Source organism: Camellia sinensis, chromosome 10 (assembly GCF_055761805.1).
Source record: "Camellia sinensis isolate YWXY chromosome 10, ASM5576180v1, whole genome shotgun sequence".
Lineage (NCBI taxonomy): Eukaryota > Viridiplantae > Streptophyta > Magnoliopsida > Ericales > Theaceae > Camellia > Camellia sinensis.
Window position 1 is genome coordinate 28,453,838 of NC_138970.1, and position 26,755 is coordinate 28,480,592.

A 26,755-nucleotide genomic window follows, 5' to 3' on the forward strand; every position below is an offset into this window, starting at 1 on the left:
TATTTGGTTTAGATTTTCAGAATTTATTTTTTAAAAAATTAAAAAATTTTGTTTTTCTTAATTTTTTTGTTTTTACTGAGTTTTTTTAATATTTTAAGCAATTTTTTAAATTTTTTTTAGATACATCTAATATTTGTGAAAAAAATCTTTAGAAAATTCACTAAATATCAAAAATATATAATAAAAAAAAAGAAAATTCAGTATATTTTTCGTATTTTTGTGTATTTATTAATTTTTTACAAATATTTTACTTTTTAGATAAATCTAAGTACGGTGCATCTAAAAAAGTAAAAAAATTGCTTAAAATTTTAAAAATATTTACTAAAAATAAAAAAATATATGAAAAATAAAAAACTCAATTTCTAGAAAATTGAATAAAGAAAATTAAAACCAAACACACTGAATTATACTTCGGGTGTAACAAAAAAAATTATAAATTCATAAAAAAATATAGTACATTAAAATATTATACTCTTTCATATTTTTCTATATATATATATATATATATATATATATTTTGTGCTCACCATACAATTATTTCCCATAAAAATAAATTTAATCCAATGTTATTTCTACCCATGTGATGACCAACAATGAGGTTTTTTATATGCCAACAATTTTGTGTTTATCTTCTAACTGATGTCACCTTTCAGATTTCAATAATTTTACAACTAGAGTTGGTTTCTAGTTTAATTATTTGAATTATTTATTTTGTAAAAAAATTTAAGTAAATTATTGATATAAAAAAAAAATCAAGTTAATTAAACAGTTGTAATCATATGATCAAAGTAAGTTTATCTTAAAAAAGTGTATGACAAATATGATTATCAAAATGAACAGTCTATTTTCTGAAATACTAATGTGAACCAATTATATGATTATATTTACATGAATAATTTACTTAAATAATTCTATAGAATAAAAACTTCAAATTATCGAAATGAGAGTTAGTGATGTGTGAACCCAGACACTACATGCATATATTACACATACTCACTCTTATATAGAATATGCATTTAGATGTAGTGTTTGGGTGTATAAGGTGAATATTATATGTATATAAGTTTTCAGAAATGTATATAAGTTATCTCACAAATCGCGTAAGTTCTTACAAATATACATAAATTGTAATTTCTTAAATTCTTATGAGTTAACTTACGTATATTTGTAAAAAAAAAAATACAATTTTATAAAAAAAAACTTAAATATATTTATAAAAACATACATAAATATATATAATATGTACTAACACACTTAAAAAATACCCTATGTAGAAGTGGGATGTCTTCATCCTTCAAATGAATAAAGAAAACAAAAACGTTTTGACTAGGGTCAAGTGTGAGTCCGTCAGTCCACTATAAGACTTCTTATTTTGATATATTTAAAAAAGGAGAAAGTCTATTATTAAATTTATGTTTGTTATTTATTTATTTTTTTAAATAATAATAATAAAATTATATAACCATTATTATTAGATTTTTTTTTCATAAATAATTCCAACACAAAAATCCATAAAGTAAACAGATTAAATCATCAAAATCAAACTCACATGCTTGAATTAAACCAACCCAATTTATTCTATAAAGACTTAAATAATATGCCCATTTTAATAATAAATATACATATAATTGTTTTCTCTCTTATTTTTGAACAAAATGACAAGTCCAACTCACCAAATAACTTGTGAATCTGAGATAATACCAACTATTTATAATAACATTGGCTTAGAAATGGACTGGTTGTTACCGACAATAGCTTCTTTGCATATAGTTGCCAACAAATTTAAAACTCAATTAATAGCCTACTCAAGGGGTGGAGCCCTTCCTAGCTGTTCCAATCTTCGGTTCAAACCTAACAAATAATTATTCAATCCCTTTTGGAATCACTAACTCGGCATACCCGTATAGTATTTTTTAAATTAAAAATCTTATTAATGCGTGTATTTAAAATATAATATGCATTTTTCATGTAAACTGTACTACCATTTTTAAATTTCTTAACATATGTTCTGAAAACACATGTTTATAATATAATTCACACATTTTGATTAACAAGTGTCATATCTCTTTGCACAATCTTATTTTTTAAGAACAATGAATGATCATATACATATATTGCAATAGTGTTTCAAAACCGCTAACTTTCATATGATGTGGAATTCATATGTATAGTGAAATGCACCTCATATAAATGAATTATACCTAATTTTGCGATCAGATTTCATGCATTTAAGAATGCCAATTGGATTCAACCAAGTGCCATTGTCGATTTTACCTGGGACAAAATTAGGATTTTATTATCAAGAGGTCAAAAGAAAAATAATTTTTTTTACCATATATACAAAACACACATGTATGTATATATGATATATAAATTATATATACATAAAAAAAATTAAATACCATAGAAGTAATTTCAAATAGGTTGAATAAGTTTTTTTTAATGTAAAATAGAAAGAAAATTCAAAATAGAAGAAAAATGACATTTTTTTATATTGGGATCCTGATAAAATATAAAAAAATTTGATCATAAAATCAAACATAATTCTCTCATATAATTTGAAATTCATACATTCAATAAAACCTAACATACATAAGATGATTAGATATGATTTTATGATCAGATTTCATGCATTTAAGAATAACAGTTGGTTCCAACCAGGTGCCACTCGTGTATACGGAGTTTGGACATTCTTCCAAAAAGGACCAGTTTCAAAGCTGATCCCACATAACAACCAATAATTATTTGTACAATGAATTGAAAGAAAAAACACCCATATTGGATGGGAACTAATGAGCTACCCATCGCCTTGTGACCTTGTCTTCTACCAATCATTGTTGGATTTTTTTGGCCTTTGTTGTCTTGAAGAATATTTTGGAGAATCCATTACTTGACATATGCATTAATGGCACTATGCCCCAATGACTCTTATCACCCTTGGTTGTTTGCTCCATTTCTCATCAACTAAATTTAGAGAAAAATTAGGGATCATCAAATTTTTTTAATGAAAATTATCATAAAAGATTTATGATTCTTAAATTACCTTGATTAGTGTGTGGTGTTTTATTCTAAGTGTAATCCAAGAGTCACAAAACTTTCATTATTATTGTCATGAAAGATTTTTCATGATACCTAATATTACTGCTAAATTTATAATGAGTCCTTTACAATTAATACTGTAGGGCATGTGAAGACTTTGGCTCTCTATTTATTTATTTTTTATCTAATAAGATCAATGTAAATTATACCATAGTCTTTGTACTTTATTATTTGTGTTAATTTAGGCTTTTACAATTGTAATTATATTAATTTTTTTTATATTATGCTAATTTAAAGTCTAATTGATAATATTGGTAAAGAAATTGAACAGAAATTAAGAACAATATTACGTTCAAAAGGAAATGGATAATTTTGAATTGGATGTCAATCATTCAATCACTTTAAAAAGAATGAATGGATTATTTTATTTCTTTATTTCAATTGAACTAAGGAGTGATTTGGGATGATCTAAATAAGTACATTTTTTAACTTTTTATGAAATATGGGTAGGGTATGAATTAGGTTTGAAGTGATGTGATAGAGAGGTGATGTGACTTAAATAAGATGATGTGATTTAAATAGGACAGTGACTTTTTGACTTTTTTAAATTATGACAAATAAGGCCTAAATTTACATAATATGAAAACATGAACAAAATTGTTACAATTAAAATTACAAAGTCCAATTTGACACAAGAAATAAATTACGAAGATTACAAATATAATTTTTCCTACAAAAGAAATAACACCATGAACAACAATTTTAAGTTTTTACCATAATTATGTTTGGTTCGCAAATGCAGTAAAGTTAAAGATAGAATGCGAGCAGATTAGTATCATTAGTATTATTATAGCAGGTTGACATCACTGTATCGACTCAAATTTGAAACCTCATCTAATTGATACCTAAATATTCTCTCAGGACTACATATATTACAACCTAGGCAAGTGTGAGTTATGGATTATTTGGAATGAACTTTATAAGTGTACTTTTTAATTTTTTGGTTAAAAAAGTAAGGAAAAAAAAGGTTGTTTAGGATATCTTTTTGATTTTTTATGGAAAAAGAATATATTAAAATATTGTATAAAATATTAAATTTAAGATCCTACCCTTCACTGACATGCACAGTGCAATGAGCACCAGGCATGGCAATGGATAACCTACCCTATGGGTATCCATGGAGAACCAACCCAAATACATGGATTTTCCCCTTTTTTTCTTATCCATGGGTAGGGTATGTGATATTCTTTAAATATCCACAGGGGACGGGTTGGGGATGGGTACCCACTAATTTCCCCATATGTTGTTTTTTTTTTTTTTTTTTAAGATTCACAACCAAAACTAAATATACATTCAGGGTATGTTTGGTTTGTGTTTGAGAGATGTGTTTTAGAGATAAAAAGTACGAAAACATGTTTGGTTTGGTTTTTTTTAAAAGATGTTTTGGAAAATTATTTTGAGATAGAGTTTTGGAAAAAGTGATTGATTTGATGTGTGTGAGAGAGAGATTTGTTTGGAAAACTTGTTTGGTTTACAAGTTTTGGGAAATTTTTTTTGGAAAAATTTGTTTGGTTTGGTTATTTTTGAAAACTTATTTGTAGAGAAAATTTCCCAAATTTTTTTCAGAAAATCAAACCAAACGAACCCTCAATCTTTTTTCTTTTATTTATTTATTTATTTTTTCAAGTTCACAACCAACTTCTTCTTCTTCTTTTTTTTTTTTTAAGATCCACAACCAAAACTAAATATACATCCAATCTTTTTTTTTATTATTATTTTTATTTTTAAGATTCACAACCATTTTTTAAAAATTCAAATAGCTTCTCCTGAAATTACATCCTGAACTAAATAAATTACATCCGAGTAAGCTAAATAAATTTATAAACATCCTGAACTTCTCCGAATTGAATGGGGGAATTATCACCTGAAATTACAAAACTAACTGTGAATGTTACTAATATTCAAAACTTGGTTGCTAAAACTGGTAATAAAGAATAGAAATAATAGGGAATTATTTTTATTTTTAAGGTTCACAATTTATACAACATATATATATATATATATATATTTGATTGTCTCAAAATTATATATTTGATTATTATAAAACAAATTTTTTAATTAATTAATTAATGCGTATTTGATTTTGTTGTTGAACCAAATAAAATAAAATAAGATTGAATGTATATTTAGCTTTTGTTGTGAACCTTAAAAAAAAAAAAAAAATTTGTTAACATTAAATATATTTAAAAAGAAAGAAAAAAGATTGAAGGTATATTTAGCTAAAACCCTTAAAAAAAAAAAAAGGTTGTTAACATTAAATATATTAAAAAAGAAAGAAAAAATATTGAAGGTATATTTAGTTTTTGTTGTGAACCTTAAATAAAAAATAAAAATAAATAAATAAAAGTTGTTAACATTAAATATATTAAAAAAGAAAGAAAAAAGATTGAATGTATATTTAGCTTTTGTTGTGAACCTTTAAAAAAAAAAAAAAAAAAAAAGTTGTTAACATTAAATATATATATATATAAAAAAATGGGAATTAAAGTGGGTTGAGGAAAATCCATACCCATTAAGAAATGGAGAGGGTGATACCCATGGGGAATGGAGAATGGGAAATGGAGAAAATTTATTATAGGGGAATGGGGATGGGGAATTAATATCCACCCCATTAACCCCCATTGCCATCCCTAATGAGCACTGAGCACTTGTCAATTCCCTTTCTCACAGTGTGTGCTGTGCATTGGCCCTATTTGGTAAGGTTTATTTCTAACTTATTTTAGTTTTTAGCTTAATTTAAGCTATTTTGACGTGTTTGATTTAGCTTAACAATACAACTTATAGCTTTTTGTAAGTCAAAAATCAACTTATTCTTTGAGTGGGGGAGGAAAAACTTAATTTATAAGTCAAAAATCAACTTATGTTTACAGTTATAAGGTATAAGGTATAACCACTTTCCCACAGCTCTATCAAACAGACCATTGTTTGATTTTTTATTTATTTGTTTGTTTGTTTTTTTCTTAAACAGCGTTGAACTGTGCATCTGAGTCCTCAACCCAATTTTCCCCCCAAATATTGTGAATAGTATAATTTATTTTATTTTTTTTAGTAACCTTTTAACTTTTTATTTGTTTTTAAATGATACCAAACAAGCACTTTAGTGAAACATATTAGTCATTTGAATGTGAGGCCATCTCGGAAATTCGGCAGAATTGTGGGCAATTTTAGATAAGCCCAACTAACTAGGATAAAGTTTAAACTAGGGGGGTATTTGTGGCTTTGACTAGTCATAATTTTGAGATAAAAAATAAGCTAGCTTGAGCTTGGCTGATTTGATACTCTGCGGTGTTTTGAGAAATTGATAAAAAATTAATTTTTTAATTGTTAAATTTTTTTTTATAAGTAAAAAATATGAAAAGTGATGTTATTTAGGCTAAAAAGTCAAAAAGTCAAAAAGTTACTCAAAAAGTTAAAAAGTTATCACTATTCACCAAAAGTCAACAATTACGGCTGCACAACTCCCAATTCTAATTTTCTCCTACAAATCAATTTTTACAATTTTTTATTACACATTTTTCCATAAAAAGTCAAAAAGTTAACCCAAACATTCATATTTTCAACCTCAACTTTTTAGTCTAAAAAGACAAAAAATGCACTTATTTAGTCTTCCCAAACTTGGCCTTAAAATATGTAAAAAATTAAAAATTGACTTCTTTTTTTTTTTTCTTAAAGACCCCCTATAACTCGGTTGACCTAGATAGGGAGACCCAGTGAATGACTACTGTTACATCATTTAGGTCAAGTTTGGGACGTTTAAAATAATTTATCTTTTTATATTTTTATCTTTTTTTCATCACATTGCTTCTCTACTTTTCTGTACATTTTTTTATAAAAAGACAAAAAATATATTTATTTAAGTTATTCCAAACAATCTCTTATTGCGATTGATTGATACTTATTAGTGGAATCGACTTACCAATTAATCTCTACCATAGAAAATTTTATAATAAAAAAAACGACATTGCGGCTAACACAACTTTAGGCCAACCTTGACTAGCAATAAATTAGCCAGCTTTATATGCCCAAAAAAAAAAAAAGGAAAAAAACAAGAGAGATTGGTCTTTAAATGAGTCAACAGAAACAAGTGAAAAGTCATAAGTTGAATTAGATTGAATCATAGAATTTGACCCATAATATATGAATAGATGCATTTTTTAGAGATTTTATAATTTGTTTATTGTGTTATTTTGATTCCTATAATTCTAATTATATTAATTTATTTTTAATTTTGTTATATTATGTCAACTTAATCTAATTAATAACACACTTATTTAAAAAATAAACGAAAAGCAAATGCATAAAATAATCCATTCACTCTACCTAACGTGATTGAAAGATTAACATTTAATTTGAAATGATACAATCCAATTTAAAACAGGAAATTTTTTCTTTAATTTATGTCTAATTTTTAAGTAGATGTAACAAATTGAATTAAATTGACATAATGTAAAAAATAAAATTTAAACTATAAAGAGAAATTTAAAACAAGAGTTAAATTACATGGGCCATAAGTACAGTTTGCCCATTTTTTTTTATTTTAAAAAAGTGGTGGTCTTCATTAACAACTTTGTTAAATTTTATATACATATATTTTTGTGTAATGTATGTGATTTTTTGATAAGTTTGGAAGTGGTAGTTGAACTTGAATTAGTTCAGTCCCTTTCTTCCACCCGTAAGCTTGTTCATTCTCAGTTCTATCAAATGGGTCCGAGAAGGGGGAGATAATAAAAATAGGAATGATAAAATTATCTGATCTGATTGTATTTATTTTAATTAAATTTTAACAAAAAAAGGTTTGGGAGAATATTGATTGGATCGAATAAAATATAGTAGTAAATAAGTTAAAATTGTTAGAATTAGAGTAAAGTATAAAATTATATTAATAACATAATTAAGTTTAAAATCAAAAAATCATACAAATTTTTTTTAAAAAATCTGACCCATTAACATCCATATAAAAAGTGTAGGGTAAGGATAGTGCCAATTCGATTGATTCCAGACTACTCTTGCAATTGCCAGTACGTAGTAGTAATGGCTGGCTATAGTGGGGTCTATTTCGTCATTATATATGTGATTTGATAATCAATTGGTCAAAAGGACTCCTCTCTCTCTCTCTCTCTCTCTCACAGATGGGTTGTTTGTTTGTTTTGACGCCCTCTGCAATTTGCACACACAAACACCCTCTCATAATGCAAGATGATGATGATCCATCAAAGGCTTATATGGCTGTCATTGACTTTGCTCTATGGATGGCAACAGTGATGATGAATTTATTGAAAATCTATCAAGTGTAAATCAAAATTACGGAAGCTTCTATTTACACACCACTATTTAACTTAATGCACACCATCTTTATAATTTTTTTTACTACATTCATGTTCATTAGTCAAATTATTATTTTAGACAAAATTTTAATTATACACCAGCAACGTTGTACTTTCCCTGGTTGCTCTTATCTTCGGCCATCCTTTCTATACTGCTATCATTGTAGCCACCTTCCACATCGCACCGCTTCTAGTCACTGCCCTACCATTGCATACCACTATACCTTCGGTGCCACCCCAAAGCCTCCTTCACCTCTGCCACCAACACTTTCCACTCTGGCGAAGCACCTCCCACAGCCTTGCGAATACCCCTTTTGCAGTGCCACCGCAGCCTGACGATAAAGAGAAGGGCATATCGCGATTTAGAGAGAGAGAGAGAGAGAGAAGATGGAGGCGACAACAGCAATGACAATGGATGGTGGCTAGGGTTAAAGTTAGGGTTGGAGAAGATGAAGGTATGTTTGTATCAACTGATGAGTAAGGAATGGGCTGTGAGAGTTGCCGGGAAGAAGAAGAAGGAGGAGGAGGAGGATGTTAGGGATGGGGGCAGCAACGAAAGGGATGGCAGCCGCTTGTGATGATAGTAGTTAGGATTAGGGTTAGAATTTGGTTAGGGTTGGAGAGTTGGGAAGATTAGGGTATTTTGGATTTTTCAATAAATTGTCGGTGTGAATTGAGAAAATATCAAATAATTCAAAATGGTGTAGTGTGATTTAAGAAATTGGTGTGTATTGAGTCAGATGGTGGTGTGTAAATAGAAACTCCCCAAAATTACATCTTCATACATAACTCTTACCTATATTAGAACAGATCTCATTTGTACTTTACTAATTTACAATTAAATTTTCTTTTCCCGTTTCTTATTTATGTGAGATGTTGACCACACAAAAAAACCCTGTGATTTATAATTAGATGGTGTTTGCTAACTTGTCCCTTGAACTCTTCTTTACAAAGAAAGTGAATTATTTCCTTTGTACAACATTTCTACACACAAGAGGCAATCACTATTATGGGTTATGTCAAGGTTCTTTATTAGGATTACAAATTCAAATCGAAATTAGGGTCATCTCTCATGTATGTAAAATTATTGTACATTGAAGGAAAATACTTAACTTTTCCATCAAAATAGTTTTTGGGAGGTCACCTCTTAATGTAGACTAGAAGTGATCTATATTTGAATAGTTCAAGTGTAAAATTAATAGAATTAAAAGAATCAAAGTTTAATTGAGTTTTTAGAAATAATTTAGAAGGTAAAATTAAATTTTATTGATTACAAAATTACGAATCTTACGTTGGATTCAAATGCCATTGGCTATAAAATAAAAATAATTAAACTAACAATATTTTCAAAGATAGTTGAATATTCCTGACCAACTAAACTAGTCCTAATTAATTCTATTTAGCTAGTTTTGTAATTATTTTTTCTATTTTATTTTTTGTGAGACTTGAAGGATGATAGGGGAAAAGGGATCCGATCCGAGTACACTTCAATTTGTTTTGGCATTGTTTTTCTTTCCCAAAACGAATTCTAATATACACCAGTTTTATGGTGGGCTTTTTTTTGGGCTAGAACTGGATGCGCTAAGACATTTACTAGGGCCGAGGGTGGTCTAGTATGGGCCTTCCAAAGTGGCAGAGAGTTTTTTCATAAGCCCAATCTAAAGCATTCTAAAAGCCCAAGCCCAATTGATTCTGCTCTCATTCAAGCAAGTCCTCCAAGGAGAGAGAGTGTGGACTGTGGACTTGATCTGAAAGCAACCACCAAACCTCAACAGGTGATGATTATGCCCAGCCCACACCGTGCCACATCAGCATCATATTGGGCCCATACTCATATGTCATGGGCAAGAGTGCTATAGGCTTTTTTTGGAATGTATTTATCATTTACCCAAAGAAAATAAAATTTAGATATAAAGTTTAGATGATCAATTCATTGAAGATAAATGCCATATGTATTTTTTTTTTCTTCTTCAATCGTCATCCTTATGTATCATCATTTAGGTGGGCCTTCCTGATTAATTTTTTATTTGGAATAAGATATAAAAATAATAAAAATAAATAATACCATGTTATGTACTCTGGTGAAATAAGATAATAAAAAAAATTAAATATATATAAGAGTAAATTATTCCTAATGCCCTGAACCTTTTTTTTTTTTTTTAAAAAGAAATTAAGCCTCTAAACTAATTTTTCATGCAGTTAAATGCTTTAATTTCTCAAATTGGTTGCATTATATGGGACCAAATTTCATCAATTTATCTTTTAGTTGGTCCTATTGGGGGTGGATTTTGTTGACTAAAATAGTAAAAAAAGATAAAATACTGAATCGCATCGTTCTCTTTATTTTATTACAAGTCTTGTTGTAAAAAATTAAAAAAATTAACTAAAATAATCTATTATCAAATGGGCTCACTAGTTGTCAAAAGTAAAGACACGGATATTAAATTGAATCAATTTGGGAATGTGAAAGGTCAAAATTAAATAATTTAACAACTTAGTAAAAAATAATGCAAAATTTAAAAACGTTTGGACTTGTCAGGACTTAGGGGTATTTGGGGTACATTAAACAAGTACATTGTTTTATCTTTTTATTTCTTTTTTAATTATATCATCTCTTTATTTTTTTATAATTTTTTTTTTGTAAAAATTAAAAAATACATTTATTTAGATAATCACAAATAATCTCTTACTTTGGAGATAAAGATCGTAATGGGATCTACTACATCAATTATGTATTAACACATAAGATAATACACAAAAAATATTATAAAAATATGATAACTATAACATCATCCATGTAACAATCCTCACCTTCAAGGGTTTGACTTAGTAAAAGGAGAAACAACAAAGGGCTTACCACTCAACAAGTTGTAAGGTTGAATTTCATGAAGGTGCATGTAATATTTTATGGAGGTTTGTTTAGCCATTAATTTTAGGACTTTAGAATTAATTGAATTACGTGTAAACTGGATCCAAATACCTAGTTAATTTTTTAAAAATAAAAAATAAAAGACAAAAAAAAAAACAAAAAAACAAAAACATTGGTGATTATTGAGTACTCTCAGACTACGGTCCCGTGATACTCTATAGTATTATAATTTGTGAAGAAGATAGGGTGCTATGATTTTATATTGGGTGATTTATAAGTATGAGGGGTATAATGAATGATGATTGGTGAAAGAGTATAGATATGTGAAACTTTAAGTGAGTACCTAAGCCTACTTTGAGAAGTAAGTTAAAAGTTTTTTTTTGGGGGGGGGGCTTTTTTTTTAACTTTTTTGAAAAAATATACAAAAAAAAAAGAAAAAAGAAAAAGAAAGATGATATGACATAAAAAAAACCAAAAAACTGATTTTTAATCCAATTATCAAAATAGGCTCTAATAATTTTCCAAAAAAAACATATAACAATCCTCATTAAATTTACAACAGTGATACATTCTAATACTGACGTGAAAAAGCAAAAACAAAAACACAGGCCAAAACATCACAACACATAATGAAACTCACCATTAAAACTCTCTATAAACCTCTTTTTCTAAAGCTCCCAACCTTTATTCTTAAATTTATTTTAAATGTTTTAGAACTCTAATAAAGGAGTTCTATGAACTCTAAGTGCATCCACAATGAAAATCACTATTGGGTGCTGCAATGGGTGTGCTAGTATTGTGTGTTAGTGCCAGCTGTTAACTTGTGTGTTAACTGTGACCAGCGTTTTAGTTAGCGAAGGAAGAGAGAGATGTGTGCTTGGGAAAGTCCTCCCGGATGTCTAGCCAGAAGTCCCCCCGGAAGTCCACCCCGAACATCCAAACCCTTCAAAAAAAAGGAAAAAACAAAAAAATGGGTTTGACCGGCTGACCGGCCGGACGTTTGGGCGGTCAACTGAATTTTTTTTTTTTAACTTGTTGGGATTTTCTTTTTTTGGCTTGAAATTTTTGATTAAATTAAATTATTTATTTATTTTATTTATTATATACACACATATATATATACATTTTAATACACCCTTAAAACATCCGTTGTACCAGTACTCACTCTCTAAAATTAACAAACTCTTAACACATCTTAAAATATATTTTTGAGTCCTACTTTTATCACTTTTTGTCATATAACATACACTTTTTTAGCCATCTCACTATAAATACTCTAATTAAAAATGAACTACACTGTAATAGTGATATTTATATTTTTTTTATTTTTTTATTTTATTTTTCAAACGTGGTTGAGACATCCACTATCCACTTTCTCCCGCCTCCACCACCCCACACACACGTGAGGTTGGTTATTGAAAGAAAAAAAAAAAAAAAAAAATCTTGACCAATTAGACCCCACTGTGGTCTTGGGGGCACCCAGTAGACGTTTGAAATATTTTTGTTTATTTTTATATCATTAGTGTTTATTAGAACTCCTCCATTACATTTAAGGATAAAAAATGTATCATTGTTGCACATTTATTATGTACCCGCTCAATTCATTTTATGATATGACACAACACAACATGGACTCAGAAATTATGAGTCATGCAGAGGAAGATTTTTAATAATCTACACTCAACCCAAAATAAAGTAGAAGCTAATATGCACAATTAGAAAAACATTAAAAATAAATAAAATAAAAGAAAAGGCATCATCATATTCACTAGTATTTGTCAACCTAAAGCACTACTTTTCCTTAGGTTTTACATCATCATCTCACCTTGATCTTCAACCGTTGGTATAGTCAACCACTCATCTACACTTGAGCTCTGATGATCATCATTTCCATCCAAACAAGGTAGTGGGTCCCCAATTTTTAAACCATATCCCATCCCCGTGACAATATCTTCTTCAAATGGGTATTTTGAAACGACTTGAGCAGTGTTGTTGTTACCATCTAGGGTTTTCAGAAACCCTAGCCACCATGTGTAAGAAGAAGCCAAGTTCTCAGCCCACTCAAACTCTAAGGCCTCCATTGGTGGTGGTGGTGGGGTGGCAAGAACTGAAGGTGGAGTGGTAGACCATGTTGGTTGAGGAAGAGGCAAAGACTCCAACAATGAAGAGCAATATTGAGAACCATAGTCACAAGATGATGATGATGATCTATGGAGGTGAAAGGCATTGACAATATCTCTTCTAGCTTGAGCTATGTTGATGGAAGAGTGATCTTGTTGTGTGGCTTTTTTTCTTTTGTGAAACCTTCTTCCTATGGGTTTTCCATTGGAGTTTCTTTTTCTTGATTCTGAGTCTTCTTCCATGGCTATACCACAAGAATAGAGAGAGAGAGAGAGAGAGAGAGAGAATTTGAGAAACACAAGTGGCGAGGTTAATGGGAAGGAAAAGATAGGAGGGGACAGAGAGTAACATGTGTGTTGACACGTTGTGGACATATGTGTGGACTGTGGACACATAGGTAATGGGAAAATTATAAAGTTGATTGATGAAAAGTCAATAAAATTTATGAGAATATAATGTTTGGTCTGAGATAATTTTGTTTAAATATAAAAATACACGTTGAAAGTTTCTGGTGGCCGACGTTGTTGTTGGTGGTACTGAGGTGAATAGATAAGTAAAGTATGTATGGATATGTGATATTTAAATTAATAATTAGATATATAAGTATGTGCATAAATAGGTAAAATTTGAATAGATAGATAAATAGACATTACAAGAAATGTCACTTTTGGCTACCAAAATATTGGTTGGCAAAAGTCACTTATTTAGTCGCCGAAGGTGTTTAGCGACCAAAATTCTTTGCCGCTAAGCTCGTCGTCTTTACCTTGTCGGCGATAGTATTGGCGACTAAAATTTGTTTGGTCGCCGAAAGTGTACACATTTGGCTACTAATCTTAGTTTAGTCGCCAAAAGGTATGTTTCCGCCACTAAAGTATTAGTCGCTGAATGAGGCTTTTTGGCTACTAACTTGTTGTGGTCGGGGAAGGTAACACTTTTAACTACTAAATAATTGGTCGCCGAAAGTACACATTTGGCTACTAATCTTAGTTTAGTCGGCAAAAGGTATGTTTCCGCCACTAAAGTATTAGTCGCCAATAGTTTCTTTCTCTCATTCTCAAATCTTTTAACTACTAATTATTTGGTGGCAAAAACGTTTTGGGTTATGTTTTTGCTACTAAATTATTAGTAGCCAAAACTTTTAATTACCTATTTGGCTACCAAAACATTTGGTAGCCAAATGCTTTAACGTGTTTTTTTTTTTTTCGAATTTTTTTTTCTAAACAACCTTTATCCATTATTAATACAACCTGTACCCTGTATGGACAATATAATCCATAATCCATCAACACTAAATATATTATCGAACATTCAACCACGTGCACACATTTCAGTTCCAACCATCCAAATAATTAGTATTGAACGTCCAATTATATATATATATATATATATATTACAAATTCCATAAAAACCAAGTCTAATCCAACGTCAATATTTTAATTCCATACATAATACATGAATAACCAAATTAATTGTACACCTACAACTTCTGTACCACAACAAAAATTATATTAACTAATGAAAGACATACAAACATGGACTCATCATGAGTTCTTGTTTTAGCTTTTCAATGACAGTAACAAAGTATCTGAAAATCAACAAATGCCACCGGAGTTCCATATGTGCTCTGCATCTTCAATTTTATAAATCCATGGCAACTGGGAAAGGACAAAAAGAAATAGAAAATTAAATTCCACAAGCTTCACATATTAGGAAAATACATGATAAAAATAATTACTCCAAACCTTGAAAAGACTTGAATTAGCTCTTGCTCTGAACAAGTTGGCCCCAAATTTGCCACAAATAGTGTTGGACATGCATTAACATTTTGCGGAACATGAAGTGCAGAGTAGTTGTTCTGCTAATGTAGAAAAAAGGCCCAATAACAAGATCAATTAAAATGATGGATAATGATGCTATTGGAAAATACCACCTAGCAGTAGTGTGTTAGTCTATTGCATCAAGGTAATATAGTTTTCAAGTAGGTTTGTGGATCATCTTCAAAGAAGAATTGACTTCTGACAACCATAAATACTAGTATCCAAGGGGACAATGTTAAAATGGTTAGGATAAGAGCCATGGCGAATTTATTTTGTTTAATTTTCCAAATATCCCAAAATGGACAATTGAACTACACTACAAAGGCAGGTGACTCCAAAACAGCCCAGAAAAATTAACCCAACAAGTTTGATGTATGAGGCACTTGCTTTCGCAAAGAATTAGTTTCATAGCTAAAGCTCTCATGTTAACATATTTAATAGATGGGTTGACAACCAACGGCCACAGAACGAGTCCACAGAGTTCTTTACAGTATTTTAGGGTAACGAGACCACTGTAATTAAAATAAAGCGGAGTGAATTGCTCGAGTTAAAAACAAAGACAAACACTACAAGAAAATACACCTTTGGCGACTAAAGTCGGGTTTAGTCGGCAAAACCCCTCCTTTTAGCTACTAATTTTTTTTAGTAGCAAAAAATCTGCACTTTTGGCGACTAAACTGAATTTTAGTCGCCAAAACCCTTACTTTTGGCTACGAAATTGATTTTAGTCGCCAATAACTATGCATTTGGCTACTAAATTGTCTTAGTCGCCAAAAGTGAACACTTTTGGCGACTAATTCCATTTTAGTCGCCGATTGTCCTACTTTCAGCGACGAAAATTCATTTTTTAGTCGCCAAAGCTGGATTTTCTTGTAGTGAAAACAGGATAACAATATCCATGGTTGCAAGTAATTATGGACATTGATAGGAACCTTTCTGTAACCTAATTTATCAGATCCCCCTCTAGTCTTATTTGAGGGAAGAGGGAGTGAGGTCTGTGTGTGTGGCTTGGTTAGAGTGAATTGCTTCAAAAAGCATACTTAAACATAGTTCTTCGAATAGAGACCAACTAAGAAGTTGAAATCTACAAATAAAAAACATTCGGGAAGTTATAAACTATGTGGGAAAAATGTACCAATTAACAAAACCAGCTTCAACTTCCTAACTTCCAGCTTTTCTGGGCATCTTCCGCTGCCAAGAAAAAACAATATTTTTTTACTACTTATGAGGGATAGAAATAACATATATTATAAAGTTGTGCCAACCTAGCTTTCATAAATTTATGAAGTTAAAGTCTAACAAGGTTTCTTTCCCCTTGCAGGACATGATAACAAGGTTAGACATCTTTTCTTTTCTTTTCTTTTCTGCTGAGTAAGGTTAGACATCAACATAGAAAAATTAAATTTAAGAGAAATTCCCTTCAAAAATATATATATCAAATTCAATGTGAGAATAAACTGTGCAATGATGCATATTGAAATGGTAGCTTAAGGTGCTTGCAAGTAAGCAAAAAATAAAATAAAAATGAAATGGTAGCTTAAGGTGCTTCCAAATCATGAGATGTAGAGATAGACCTAATACCTTCGCTCTGTTGAGTCAAGGACTAGCCATCCTTGGCCAAAACTTTGTTGTAAGGAAAACAACAAAAAACAAAAAGAATTTAATATAAGAGTTCTTAACCTCTGTATCTACCCAATTTTGGTATGTTAAATTAGAAACTTAAACATTGCAACCCACCAAAAATATTAAGAGATAAGTAGAAAGTAAAGAAAACGAGGTAACTTAACTCAAGTTGGAACCTTTATTTATTAAGGTCATTAATCACAGCAAATAGGTATTGAGTCAATACTTTCACTGCCAAAAGAAAAACAGCCCAATGGCTATATAACACAGAAATAATGCATAATTCTGGTTCCAAGCCCAAGATTAAAGAAAGGGGAAAAAAAATTAAGGAAAACCTGAACAGATGCAAATGAACTACAAATAATAATAATAACAATAATTGACTAACCATGAAAGAGATTATACAAAGCAATTCAAAATAACTATACCAATGCCATGACCCATGAGCATAACAATTCAGCGAAGTAAATACATTTCAAAATAATGCAAATAACCTTGGAGGCATAGCAACATAATGACAATCATAAATGCAAAAAATCCAAGAATATATGGAAACCTAAAAGCAGACTCTAAAAACATTAATTAAAACAAAAGACCAAGTTTGAAGCCATGCACTCTCTCTCTCTCTCTCAATTAATCTATAACTAAGCTTGTTTAGTGTCCCAAATATTTGACATGATCTAATGGACTGACTCTAGTTTGGAAGGTTTGATGTCAAATCATACTAACACTATGTAAAGTTGATTTGCAATTAAGATTAATTCTTCTTTGAGGCATTTCATCAAACAAGCTGTCCACCAAGGTTATTATATAAGAGCAACACAATATATATACACAATAACACAGAAACAATGTGAGACTTCAATTCACACATCCACAATTTCGCATACAATTTGATCAGATTGTTGAAGAAGAAGAAGAAGCCACATACACAGAAACCCCATAAAACCATTATTATTAAGATTGATTTGCAGGAAACTCACCAAGGAGTAGTGGGCAATGTCAATCTGTCAATGCATGATAGCATATCAAATTAGGTGAAAGTGTATATAAGAAAACATCACTAATCAAAATATAAACCAATTAGTGTGGGGTTTTTTTTACAGTAACGAAAAGCACACATATAAACAACCTTGACAACAAAAATTGAATACCCATGTTTCTAAAATCCAATCCACATAGGGAAGGTAGAAAACTATTTGAAAAACCAAACCCATTTCAGAAACCAACACAAAATTAAACTGAATCAAGAATATAAAACCCTAGAGCAACAATCAGAAAGGGGGAAATAGAGGAAGGGAGACAGAGACACAGCTCGATCGAAAGAGAGAGCAAGCGCGCAGAGAGAGAGAGAGAGAACCTGTGCTCTGCAGCAATGGCGATGGCGATCTGCAGAGGTGGCAGTGGCGGCGGCGATTTGCGGCAGTGGCTGTTGCCATCTGAGGCAGTGGCGGTAGTCTGTGGTCATGTATAGTGGGGTGAGGTTTGGTGTGGTGAAGGAGAATAAACAGAGAACAGGAGCGAATGTTATATATATTTATATATATTACACCATTAGCGACTAAAACGTTTTAGTCGCCAATTAATTTTTCAAATCCCTCCAAAATTTAAGATGTTTCCCTCATTTTAATTTTTTGGGGACTAACATTATTTTTCGTCGCTGAAAATCAACTTTTGGCGGCTAAAATTTTAGTCGCCAAAAGGTAAAAATTAATTTTTTATTTTACAGTTGCCGACCAAAGGTTTTAGTAGCCAAATGTACACCAACAGCGACTAACATTATTTTCGTCGCTGAAAATCAACTTTTGGCGGCTAAAATTTTAGTCGCCAAAAGGTAAAAATTAATTTTTTATTTTACATTCGCTGACCAAAGGTTTTAGTAGCCAAATGTACACCAACGGCGACTAACATTATTTTCGTCGCTGAAAATCAACTTTTGGCAACTAAAATTTTAGTCGCCAAAAGGTAAAAATTAATTTTTTATTTTACATTTACCGGCCAAAGGTTTTAGTAGCCAAATGTACACCAACGGCGACTAACATTATTTTTCGTCGTTGAAAATAAACTTTTGGCGGCTCAAATTTTAGTCGCCAAAAGGTAAAAATTAATTTTTTATTTTACATTTGCCGACTAAAGGTTTTAGTAGCTAAATGTACACCTACAGCGACTAAATTTACTTTTGTCGCCAATTTCAGGCATTTTTGCCGACTAAATTTCTTTTAGTCGCCAATTGTGATATTTTTAGCTACTAAAATTTTTTTTAGTCGCCAATTGTAATATTTTTAGCTACTAAATTTTTTTTAGTCGCCAATAATCAACATTCCCCTACGAAAAAAAAATTAGTAGCTAAAAAGTTGACTTTTGCCGACTAAAATTAATTTTGGTAGCCAATTCCCACACTTTTGGCGACTAAATTTGTTTTGGTAGCCAAAAATGGTCGCTAAAAATGTGTTTTCTTGTAGTGAGATAAGACAGATAGATTTCTTTTTGGATAAATAATTTAATTTTGACTTTTTTTATTTTTTATTTTTAGATATATAAAGTTTGAACCTATTGACTAAGTAATTTCAGAAATAGACAGTCATATCTAGCTGCCCAAGATTATATATTGGTTAGTAGATAAATACATTTTATTGATTTAAATAATAAAAAAAAACTAATTAATATATCAGATAATATTTAATATCTGATACCTAAATTTTAATCATCATAATATTATTGTATAAAATAAATTAAAAAAGACCAAATAAGTGAATATGGTCGACCAGGAAAAAAGTGATTTGAGGACTCTTTTCAAAAATAAAACTAAACTAAACTAAAATAAATGATATATCGTGGTCGTCCCCACTGGGCTCTCAGCCCATCAGAAATCCTTTTTCATGTGTAGGGGCATGATTTCATCCACTGGACCTCTTTAGAAAGCCCATTGGTAGCACCTCCCATGGATTATGAAAAAAAAAAAATTTAATGTAATAATTATAATTATATAATTTTATCTGATTAAACCGATTTCATACTTGCCATCTAATTCTTTTATTTATATATATATATATATATATATATATTGTAATGCGTTGTTTTAGGAAATAAGTTAAAAGGTATTTTTTTGACATTTTTTAATTTTTTTTAAACGTGTAAAAATAATAAAAAGATGACAAACTCAAAAGAGGTTAAAAATAAATAAATAACTACTTTTAATCTTTTTGCCAAAAGAAGCGAATATGTACCCTCTTACTCACATACATGTGGACTCCATAAGTGTGTGAAAGAGAGAAATATATATACAAATGAAACATGAAATCTTCTTGTTAGGTTTTTATTCTTGGCAATCCCGTTTGACAAAACTCCTTTCAGATGTATTTATTTTCGCACTTTTTATTTCAGTGAGGCTATGAGTTTATTAGATACGAATCCAAACCCGAATCGAACCATGCAGAGAAGTTTGTGATGTTAATGCTTTCAAGATTGCCACTTCGCTGATTATTACGGGGGTCGAGCTGCCCGGTCAGCTCGCGGCCGAAGCAAAATGCAAAATTGCATTCAAAATTGCATGTCCGTCGTTGCTCGCTCGAGCCAAGGAATGCGCGCTCGAGCCAAGGATTGCGTCCATACAAAAACCTGAAAGAGTGTATTCCTCGATCGAGCCAAGGATCCGTCGCTCGAGCCAAGGCACTAGTAGAAATCATGAAAAATACACTCCTCGCTCGAGCCAGCAAATATTCGCTCGAGCGAGCCTCAGAATCCGGATTTCTCAAGGAGTTTGTTTTCTTCCCAATCTAGGATTACTTTTGGTTCTCTATAAATACTTGGTTTTCTCCCAAAACTAAGTGATTGATTGAAGTCCTCCAGATCTTCTTTTTGGTTCTTAAAGTTTATATCTGGGGATATTTTGTTTGTTTTCTTTGATGTTTTTATTGAGTCTTCAACTCATGATTTAAAGAGAGTACATCAAAGGTTTGTTTGTTATACACAAAAGAGAGAGTTATTCTTCAGTTGTGGATTCTGAAGAATTCGAGCCTGAAGTTTTGGTGGAATCCGGAGTGGCTCATCAGAAAGACAATTCCGTGGTGAAGATGGGGTTGGAAGAGGCACATAGAGGTTGGTTCAATTAGGCGTTGTGGATTCGCTAGGTAATTGAGAGTATACCTGTGTAATTCCTTTAAATCTTCTTAGTGGATTGTTCTTGTGGCTGTTGCCCGTGGTTTTTTTATCACAGTTGGAGGTGTCCAATTGTGGTTTTTTCCACGATAAATCGTTGTGTCTCTTTGTCTTGATTGTTTGATTGGGATTGTTATATTCTGCTTAAAATTGATACATAATCACAAATCAATATCTAGGGGATTTCTAGATTTTTCACTTCTATTCTTAAATTTATGTTCTTTATTTTCAATTTTATTTCTAACTATTTAATCATGTTTTGAAATTCAATAATGAGACTCTTTCATAATAGTTGAGAATATTTTGCGATTAAATAAAAAAAAAAAAAAGGATAAAAGATGGTTGATCTTATAATAATATATAGATTATAGCCTTATTTGGGAAATTAGTTATTTTAGTAGGTTATTTTAATTTTTGACTATTTTAGTAGATTAAAACAATTGTATTTGAAAAGATGGTTAAATTTTTTTATAATTGGATGTGATATTTATAAAAGAAAAAATAAAATAATTATAAATTTAACATGACATTTTATCTTATTAATTATTTTAATCTATTTCGCCTTTTAATAATATTTTAACCTAAAAATTCAAAAATATTTCTTCCCCAACCTCGCTAAAATACCACCTCTTAAGAGGTGACATAGAAATTATGTCTTTTCATGTGCTGCTAATGATTGGTGGGGCACGAGTATGGTGTTCGATTGAAACGATTGTATAAACTAATCCATTGACAAAACTAACAAAAATATTTCGAGTGGTGGAAACCAGTTTAACAACCCCCCCCCCCCAAAAAAAAAAAAAAAAAAAAAAAAAAAAAAAAAACATAAAATGTAACAAATAATATATATAAATAAATAAATCAAATTTTATAGAATGAATTTACTGCTGCGACTCATTTTTAAAACAAAAATTCTTTTTATCATAAGCATAGTTTGACATTCAGTTAAAAAAGTCATATTTTTTTAGTAAATAATTCTTTTGTCTCTAGTGATTTTTTTCTCTAATTTATATTAAATTTTTGAATAAATTACAAATACTCTCTCAAGATTTTCTTAAAATACAGATTGTCTCATGTAATTCTAGAAATTACATCTTACTCCTTGAAGTTTTTAATTACATAACAATTGAACCATTTTATTAATAAATTATCAAGTAATTAACAACTTTTAACGATATCATAAATATATTTTAATTAACAATTCATACAATTTTATTGTTGTCTAGGAGAGTAATTATAAATTTTATTTTTTCTGTTATTATTGTTAAATAAAAAATTATGATATGAGTGTATTTGTAATTTTTAAAACCACAGGAAAGTAATTCGTATTTTCAGTAAGTTTCATGAGGTGTATTTTATAATTTATCCTAATTTTTTTACTTTTCCAGTCTATCTAAAATAAAAGGATCTAATTTTTTTTAAAAAGTTAACTAGCTTTCTTTTTTTTTTTCCTCTTTAATAACCTTTTATTTTTTATTGTTTTTTAGAAGTCTATCTAGTTTGGTAAAACCTGAAGTTACACAATTTTTAAAAAATAAAAATAAAAATAAAATTTCACTAAAAATTAAAAAAAAATAAAAATAAAAAAGTGTTTAATATAATCTATATAAATACACTTACCTCTCTAATTTTTTTACATATTTTTATAAAAAATTAAAATATATATTTATTTAAATCATCCAAAATACCGCTTAATAATCATTCCTCCCACATCAACAAACACAACAAACACATATGGTTTTGGTTTATTATAAGATGGTCTGAGGTTTAGAGATTTGGTCGGCCAGTGGAAACGGTTTTGATAGCTACACCCCCTCATTTACCAATAGTGCAAGCCATCGTAGTTTGTGATCAACCCAAAGCTTTTAAGCCAAGTTTACATGATTATGTCCACATCAATGTCGCCAAAGAGTCATCACAACCCATTATTCTATCTTAATTTAATTTTTTTATTGTTCTCATTTTATTATTATATATAACAGTTCTCAAAATGCTGTTGTATTTAAAGTTCTCACTCCCATTAAAGTTGAAAAAAAAAATTAGAAAGATCATAAAAAAATAAATTGTATAATTCATATTCAAATCTAATATAATGTATATAATACTCAAAATAAATGTATTAAATTTCTTTCTAATATATATGTACTAGCGTATGCCCGTACCTAAAGGCACGGTGTAAATAATATTAAGATTAAAATGCAGTTATAAAAATATATTTAACAGACTATACTCTACAATTCCAAACAAATCAAACCTAACACTATAAAATGAAAATAAATCATGACTGGTGAAACTGGAATGTGCATGCCCAAGCTTGATATTGAATTTTTATTACGTGTGATTGGGATGAATATGTTTTCCATGTTTTTCTAGGCAGCCTACAGGAACCTAAAAATTCAATGTCAAGCTTGGACATGAAATGTCCTCCAGATCTTTCTAGGCATTATATATTGTAATGAAAAACATTAACAGTAAGAATATGTGAATATTATATAGATATTATTATAAATATTGCTTTTACTGTAAAGATATTGTCAAGACCTTCCTAGTGCACCCAAGCAATGAGCTGAGAATTGCCATCCAATTACGATACTTGTTCTAAAGTTTATCAAATTTCTAATTATTTATTTGTAATAAAAAGATTTATATTCAAGTGTATCTGCAGGGAAGGCCTTGAAGTCACTGATGATGTATCTATTATGGAGCACCTGAAACATCCCGTGAAACATCCCGTATACATAACTGAAGGATCTTACACCAACATCAAGGAAGTGAAATTTGCTCTATAATCTCGAGGGGAAAGGTGGACTATTTAATAATTGAACACAGAACTGTTAGCTTATGGATTCATACATGCAATTTAGACTCAGATTCATTTTTTTCTCATTGTCTTGAACATGACCATGTTTTACTTTTCATTTATGAACTAATATTCGAAGTCTTTTATGATCTGTAGGTTACGACCCCTGATGATTTATTACTTGCAGAAAGGATATTGATTATCAGCTCTTCAGAGACATCGTTGTAAAATTCACTCTTTTTGGCCCCTTTTTTTTTCCCCTCTTTGGGCAAATCTGGGCTGGAAAACACATTTTTCGAAACTCATTTTTTTATATAGAGGGTTTTGGAATGGAACTATTTTTACTCATTCAAATGTTTTTCCTTTTTTTTTTCCCCCTGTTTGGGCAGATCTGGGCTGAAAAACACATTTTTTGAAATTCATTTTTTTATATAGAGGGTTTTGGAATGGAACTACTTTTACTCATTGAAATGTTTCTAATGGCAGCAAGTAGAAAATGAATAAATGATAAAATTCATGGAAAAATAATAGTATGATTCTAATTAATGATGTCGAATTGGGAAATTGTTAAGTATAATCAATAGTTGGTTGAAGTAAGGTACTGGGATCTTGATTGTCACGGTGGAACACAAATATGAAATCCATGTATGGACTAATTCATGAAAACATGATACTTAAAAGCAAACACAAAAAGCAATTTTGGAATAGAATCATAACCAGGAAACCGTAAATTATATACACACACAAAAAAACATGAAATTGCTTTAAATCAATCAAATTCCGAAAATTCAATACAAAACATGTAAATTCTAAAAACAAACTTCAAAATTAAAATAAGTCTGTAATTACGATCTCCTTACTATGTATTCATGAAATGAAGGAAAAGAACAGAGAGGGAAGGGTTAAAAATTATTCGAAGTCTTTTATGATCTGCAGGTTACGACCCCTGATGATTTGTTACTTGCAGAAAAGATATTGATTATCAGCTCTTCAGAGACATCGTAGTAAAATTCACTCTTTTTGGCCCCTTCCCCCCCTCCCCCCCTCTTTGGGCATATCTGGGCTGGAAAACACATTTTTCGAAATTCATTTTTTTATATAGAGGGTTTTGGAATGGAACTACTTTTACTCATTGAAATGTTTCTCCTTTTTTTTCCCCCCTGTTTGGGCAGACCTGGGCTGAAAAACACATTTTTCGAAATTAATTTTTTTATATAGAGGGTTTTGGAGTGGAACTACTTTTACTCATTGAAATGTTTCTAATGGCGGCTAGTATGAAATGAATAAATGATAAAATTCATGGGAAAATAATATTATGATTCTAATTAATGATGCCAAATTGGGAAATTGTTAAGTTTAATCAATAGTTGGTTGAAGTAAGGACGAAAATTTTGTTGGAGATGAGATGCAATGACACAATCTGTCAATGTAGTAAAGCTGTGGGTTGGGCACTTTTAAGGTGAAACCCCAATGTGCATGTCCAAGCCTAAATTTTGTCCTTCTAAATGATCGAAAGAGAGCTTGCAACTCTTTAAAACTGGCAAAGGTTAGAAATTGAGGCCCCTGTTTGAATATTAGAAGGGGAATTTAAAACTCTTTTTATTTGAACTCTTTAAAACTCTTTTTATTTGAAATCTTTTGGATTTAATTTTTTTCTTTTCAATAGAGAGAGAAGGGAAATAGAGACATAAATATTACCTTGCACAGATAGAAGCCTTAGGTTTGGTGTAGCTTTGAAGTAGCTCTACCGGAGAGCTCCAATCGGGGTTCGAAGCAGATTCTGCACACCATACCAAACAGCACAACAATTTAAAAAATAGTAAACAACACAACAATATAAAAAATAGTAACTGAAATTTGGCAATTGAATGTTATAATAAATGATAAAATTCATGGGAAAATAATATTATGATTCTAATTAATGATGTCGAATTGGGAAATTATTAAGTTTAATCAATAGTTGGTTGAAGTAAGGACGAAAATTTTGTTGGAGATGAGATGCAATGACACAATCTGTCAATGCAGTAAAGCTGCGGGTTGGGCACTTTTAAGGTGAAACCCCAGTGTGTAGGACAATCTTCACTGTATTTAAAAGATTTAATTCTATTGTGTACACAACACCAAATAGAATTTAAAGAAATAAAGAAAAGGAGAGAATTTGTTTGATTACAAAAATCAAACTCGAAATAAAAATAAATAAATAAAAACAGATTTTATTTTGTTACAAAAACAAAATTAAAATCTGATTTAAATAAATAAAAACAATACTGAAAATAAATTAAATAACTTACTTGATTTAATTTCTTTGAGTTATTTTCTGATCAAGTCCAGTGTTTAACACTGTGTCCTTAAGACAGATTCGTCCTCTCCACGGTACTTTCAGAATTCGGACGTCTATCTCCCAGGATGAAATGATCTACCACAAACAATAGCAGCACTACTAATTGTTTGCCTTACGAACACACTAAGTGTTTACACTCTTTCTTTCGGAAATAAAATGCAGCAAGATGAAGAATATAAATAGCAGAAGTGAAATACGAAATTTCTGAATGGAAAATATCAAATGAGGGTGGTCCTATTTATAGATGTGAAGGTGGCTCTTGGATTTGAATTGAACAGGTATGTGGCTCTTGGTTTTGAATTGAACAGGTATGATACCTGTTGGGTTTTGAATTCAAACAGATTCAACAATTCAAACAGATAGCAATTACGGGAAGAGCCCTGTTTGGGTGTGCACTAATTCCAAAACAGTTTATTTCTGTTTGAAAACGGGAAGGGCCCTGTTTGGATGAACAAAAAATCCAAATCAATTTAATTTGAATTTTGGATTTTATTTTAATAAAAAATAAAATTAAATTCAAATGTTTTTGGCCCAAAAAGATTAGAAGCCCAACCCAACCACGCACCCGCGCCCAGGCCAGCCCGCCCAACCGGACGGACGGCG

At 30.2% G+C, this 26,755-nt stretch overlaps 1 protein-coding gene across 11 annotated transcripts; it reads right to left on the minus strand.

Annotated features, from left to right (window-relative positions):
- Positions 1-14,762: 14,762 nt before the first annotated feature.
- On the minus strand, positions 14,763-18,362 carry LOC114309874 (uncharacterized). 11 transcript variants are annotated; one of them, XR_014341874.1, is made up of 6 exons: positions 18,214-18,352; positions 17,837-17,860; positions 16,812-16,853; positions 16,366-16,421; positions 15,156-15,268; positions 14,763-15,068 (listed from the first exon to the last, which is right to left on the minus strand). XR_014341874.1 is itself a non-coding variant. In XM_082891193.1 (4 exons), the coding sequence occupies exons 1-4, from the start codon at positions 18,319-18,321 to the stop codon at positions 14,978-14,980; spliced, it is 336 nt and encodes a 111-aa protein (XP_082747319.1). In that variant the 5' UTR covers positions 18,322-18,346; the 3' UTR covers positions 14,763-14,977. The 11 variants fall into 11 exon arrangements, 3 of the variants coding, with proteins under 3 accessions (XP_082747319.1, XP_082747318.1, XP_082747320.1); XR_014341875.1 differs by having other exon boundaries at positions 15,156-15,271; XR_014341870.1 differs by lacking the exon at positions 16,812-16,853 and having other exon boundaries at positions 18,214-18,362.
- Positions 18,363-26,755: the final 8,393 nt, after the last annotated feature.